The following is a 5,271-nucleotide window of genomic DNA, read 5'->3' on the forward strand; positions in this document are numbered from 1 at the left end:
ACATACACCTATGTCCAAAATCACCATCCGGACCTAACAGAATTATCATAACTCCGATCCGTTATCATATACATAAAAGTCAACTTTGGTCAACTCTTCCAACTTAAAGCTTCCAAAATGAGAATCATTCTTCCGAATCGATCCTGAATCACTCAAAAACCAAAACCGACGATACACACAAGTCGTAATATATCATATGAAGCTACTCATGACCTCAAACCACTGAACTGAATGCAAATGCTCAAAACGGCCGATCGGGTCGTTATATTGGCCAAACAGGCTATTAGTGTACAAGTATTATAATCAATGCGTGGGAACTTTGTTGACGACATGCTATATATAGTATATCAATAAGTTAGATGCACGGATATTATAATATATTTATGCAATCAAATCATTTAAAGTAATTAGAAGTAAATTTCTATAATTAATATTAGCAAATTAGTGATCTAAGTAAAAAAAATAACTAACTTGCTATTACTAGTTAAAATTTACTGATAATGTAAAAATAATTTACATCGCTAATTATCAATTATGGGAACTTCGTTAACTACATGCATGTTTTCCAAACAATGGAAACTATGACAATAATGAGCTTTCACCCCATCACTATGCTCACCTTTTAACCTTTTTTCCTTTAGCTTTTTGGGTAAGTATTTTCCAGTACGGCAGTACCCTCATCATTTCATGATAATTCAATCATTTCCATTTTCTGATATAATACAATTATGGCCAAGCTGGTATCCAATACTGTAATTAGCTTTAAACAAAGACCACTGCTCAAGTCAGGAACAAAAAGACAAGCATGCAAAAACAAAGATCTTTAGTGACCTTAACTTTCATTGCAACTTCCAAAGGTATATCACTCCTCACTCTTATCATCCTATCTGTACGGTACACGGTGCAGACACGGTTTAATTTTGACTATGAACTTCGTACTATATAATCGGATTTTCGATGCAGCAAAAGAATCCAGTTTTTCCTCTTCAAAAATATACATTTCAAGAATATTTTAAGCTCACCAGATTCTCAAACTAGAAACATCTTCAGTCACCCATTTGGATATTATACCAAAATCATGTGTGACATCTTGCAAGTGCAGTTATCAGTACCTACTTTACGCTCCCCCGCCAGGAAGAGATGGCACTGGGCCTTTAAAATTCTCTATACTGCCAGAGCATTGCTATCTTCTGCCAAGAAGATTGTTGCTGAAAACAAGACTGAGCTCTTGAGCAACTTTTCACGCTCTCGATCTTATACAGCAGTTGATATCGAACCAGAATGTTTTTCGAACATCAGCAAGCCGACCTTGGCAAAACTCGTTCGATTGAGAGACGTGGAAAAGCTTGATCAGCTTGATGGGGTAGAAGGATTGCTTTCTACTCTCAAAGCAAATCCTGAAAAGGGAATACTAGGTGATGGTAAGGACATTGCTTCCCGACGCAAACATTTTGGGACCAATACATTTAAGAAGCCACCAATAAATCTATTGCAAATGCTGTTGAAGAGCCTCAAAGATCCCAACACCATCATTGTACTACTCTATGCTGTTCTATCCCTTGGTTTTGGCGTCAAAAAGCAGGGGCTGAAAGGATGCTTTGATGGGGGAAGCATATTAGTTGCCTTGTTTCTTGTCATCAGTCTCTCAGCTTCTTGTAACTATTGGCATAAACGGCAACTTTATGAACTTTGGAGGCCTATTGAAGCTGTCCCAATTCTTGTGATTAGAAACGGGAAGGACACGGGTATCTCATTATCTGCTGCAGTTGTCGGAGATGTCATTCGCTTGAGAGCTGGAGATCGGGTGCCTGCTGATGGGCTCTACATAGATCAAAATTCCCTGCAAATTGATGAATCAACCATAACAAGGAAAAATGACCATGTGGAGGTCAACAATAGAAGCAACCTGTTCTTGCTATCCGGTAGCAAAGTCTTGAGGGGTAATGGTCGAATGCTTGTCACAGCAGTAGGCATGAATACAGCATTGGCAGAAATCATAACTCCAACTTGCTTCAATCATGATCATAAATCACCTTTGCAAAAGAAATTGCACAAATTGACTTCACATATAGCAAAGGTTGGTCTGGCATTCAGTTCATTTGTTCTCATAGTGCTGTTGGTCCGCTATTTCTCAGGGAATATGCAAAACAATGGCAGAAAGTTGTTCATCGGAGGTAAGACGAGCATACAAGATGTATGGAAAGCCGTTATTGGAATTCTAGCAACTCCAGTTGCAATTTCATCGGGAGCCATTCCAGAAGGATTGACACTAGCTTGTGCGTTAACTATAGCTTACTCAACCAAGAAGATGATCGCTGATCAGGCACTTGTCAGAAGTCTTTCAGCTTGTGAAGCAATGGCCTCCGCAACAGTGATTTGTACGAATAAGGAAGGCGTACTGACTGAAAGTTCTCTGCAGGTCAGCCAATTTTGGCTAGGCCAAAAATATATTGGAAGAGGTACTTTCTCCTCATTCGCACCAGAAATTCTTGATCTGCTTCATGAGGGAATGGCTCTGAACAATACCAAGAGCCAACCAGGAACTTCATTTGAACACATTGAGGAGCAAATTCAAAATGCAATTTTGGCCTGGGGCATCAAAAGCATGAAGATGGATGTAGAACAACTGAAAAACAACCGTACAGTTGTCTACGGCGAAAGCTTCTCCTCAGAATACCAAGGGCGTGTTTTGATCAGGAGGAATGCTGACAGCAGAGTCCATATGCACCACAAAGGAACTCCAGAGGCAATACTGAGCATGTGTTCACGTTACTATAAGGAGACAGGGGATATCAAAGATATAAATGATGATGCTAGAGCAACTTTGCAGCAAACAGTTACAACGATGAAAAGGGATGGTCTGCACTGTGTTGCTTTTGCATATAGAAGTGTACCAGAAGAACATCCGATTGATTGTGAAGGGCATTTCCATCCCAAGATCAAAGAAGATGATTCGATCTTATTAGCATTTGTAGGTCTGAAAGCTCCATGTAGAGAACAAGCAAGGAAAGCTGTGATGAACTGCCAAAATGCGGGTGTGAACATCAAAATCATTACAAAGGATGATATCCACACAGCTCGTGCATCAGCTGTCGATTGTGGTATACTTGAGCCTAATCATGGCATATCCACTGGAGAAGTCATAGAAGGAACAGAATTCCAAGAATATGCTGAAGATGAAAGATTGGAGAGAGTTGAAAACATTTGTGTGATCGCAAGAGCCTCAACATTGGACAAGCTTCTGATAGTACGATGCTTGCAAAAGAATGGTCATGCTGTTGCAGTTACTGGAGAAAGTGTGGGTGATGCAGAAGCACTTAGAGAAGCCAATGTGGGGATTTCACTGGGTAATCAAGGAACTGATACCGCAAGGGACAGCTCAGATATTGTCATCATAGATGATAACTTTGCTTCCGTAGCCAGAGTTCTAAGTTGGGGAAGAACCACATATAACAATGTTCAGGTATTCACACAATTCCAACTAACAGCAACTATTGCTGCTTTGGTGATAGACATTGTGACAGCAATTTCAGCTAGCGAGCCCGTGGCCATCAACATTGTCACAGTAATTTCAGCAGGCAAAGTTCCCTATGCAATGCTTCAGGTACTTTGGGTAAAGCTAATGGTGGGCACATTAGCAGCTCTGGCTCTCACTATAGATGAGCCTGGAACAAAGCTCATGCAACAGCCACCAACTTACCAAAATGAGCCATTTATAACCAATATTATGTGGAAGAATATCTTGGGCCAAGCTCTGTACCAGATCTCGGTTTTGCTGACCATCCAATTCACAGGTGAATCAACATACCAATTAAGTGACAAGGAAAAAGACACCATGATATTCAACATCTTTGTGCTCTGTCAACTCTTCAACATATTCAACATGAGAAAGTATGAAGGAGATCTCCTGGGGGAGCTAAGAACAAAGAGGTTATTTTGGGGGATAGTGGGAATGATAGTCCTTATCCAGGTTGCAATGGTAGAAATGCTGAAGAAGTTTGCATGTACAGAGAGGTTGAATTGGCAGCAGTGGAAAGTGTGCATTGGGATAGCTGCTCTGTCATGGCCAGTTAGTTGGCTCATAAAATGCTTACCTGTTCCAGGAAAGCCTTTGTTTAGCTGTAGGAAAAACCAAAACTATAGTTATTCCAGATTTGGATCAAGTGCTAGGTTATAGACAAGTTTGCATTGTCAATTCCTAGCTATCTGCTTGTATATTCTATAACACTTGAATCTGCTTGTACATTCTAATTCATTTATTATTGGCAGTTCCCTTTTATCAACAACAACAACAACACTAGCAAGATAGCAAGATAGCAAGGAATCGAAGCGAAAGAAACAACAGATAGTAATAGAAATCAAAAAAAAAAAAAAGTACAAGGCTAACACTAGTACTACTGGTATGGACAAGGAAAACGCACGACTACTTACTAAACTTCTATCCTAATTCCCGATCTCCACACCCTCCTATCAAGGGTCAATGTCCTCGGTAAGCTGAAGCAGTGTCATGTCCTACCTAATCATCTCTGCACAATACCTCTTTGGCCTACCTCTACCTCTCCTCAGACCCACCAAGGCCAACCTCTCACACCTCTTCACTAGGGCATATATGCCTCTTCTCTTCATATGCCCGAACCATCTAAGATTCGCTTCCCGCATCTTGTCTTTCATGGGGGCCACGCTTACCTTGTCCCCAATATTTTAATTCCTAGTCTTATTTATCCTGTTATGCCCGCACATCTATCTCAACATTCTCATTTTTGTTTCTTGACTGGCCAGCATTTCGCCCCATACAACATAGTCGGTTTAACCACCGCACTGTAGAATTTACCTTTTAAGTTTTGGTGGCACATTTTTACCACATAGAACACCAGTTGTGAGCCTCCATTTCATCTACCCGCTCCGATACGATGTGTGACATCCTCGTCAATCTCTCCATTTCCTTGGATTACTGACCTAAGGTACTTGAAACTTCCTCTCTTGGGGATGACTTGAGTATCAAGCCTCACATCTACATCCGCTTCCTGAGTCACGTTGCACTCTAAGTATTCTATCTTGGTCTTGCTCAACTTAAAGCTTTTAGACACTAGGATCTATCTCCAAATAGGGTATAAAGCATCCAAAAAACACATATTGCACAATCATTTGCTATATTAAACCACAGACTAACCGACAAGCATGACTAAAGAACTGATCCTGCTACACTATAATACAACATTTTGGAAACCCCAATCCACAATTGCAAGAATAAGCACACAGCATGATGTGAAG

At 40.4% G+C, this 5,271-nt stretch overlaps 1 protein-coding gene across 1 annotated transcript; it reads left to right on the forward strand.

Annotated features, from left to right (window-relative positions):
* The first annotated feature begins 1,078 nt into the window (after positions 1 to 1,078).
* Positions 1,079 to 4,177, forward strand: LOC107800237 (putative calcium-transporting ATPase 13, plasma membrane-type). Its single transcript, XM_016623388.2, has one exon. It carries the CDS (start codon positions 1,079 to 1,081, stop codon positions 4,175 to 4,177), a length of 3,099 nt encoding a protein of 1,032 aa, XP_016478874.2.
* Positions 4,178 to 5,271: the final 1,094 nt, after the last annotated feature.

This window comes from Nicotiana tabacum, chromosome 14 (assembly GCF_000715075.1).
Source record: "Nicotiana tabacum cultivar K326 chromosome 14, ASM71507v2, whole genome shotgun sequence".
NCBI classification, from domain to species: domain Eukaryota; kingdom Viridiplantae; phylum Streptophyta; class Magnoliopsida; order Solanales; family Solanaceae; genus Nicotiana; species Nicotiana tabacum.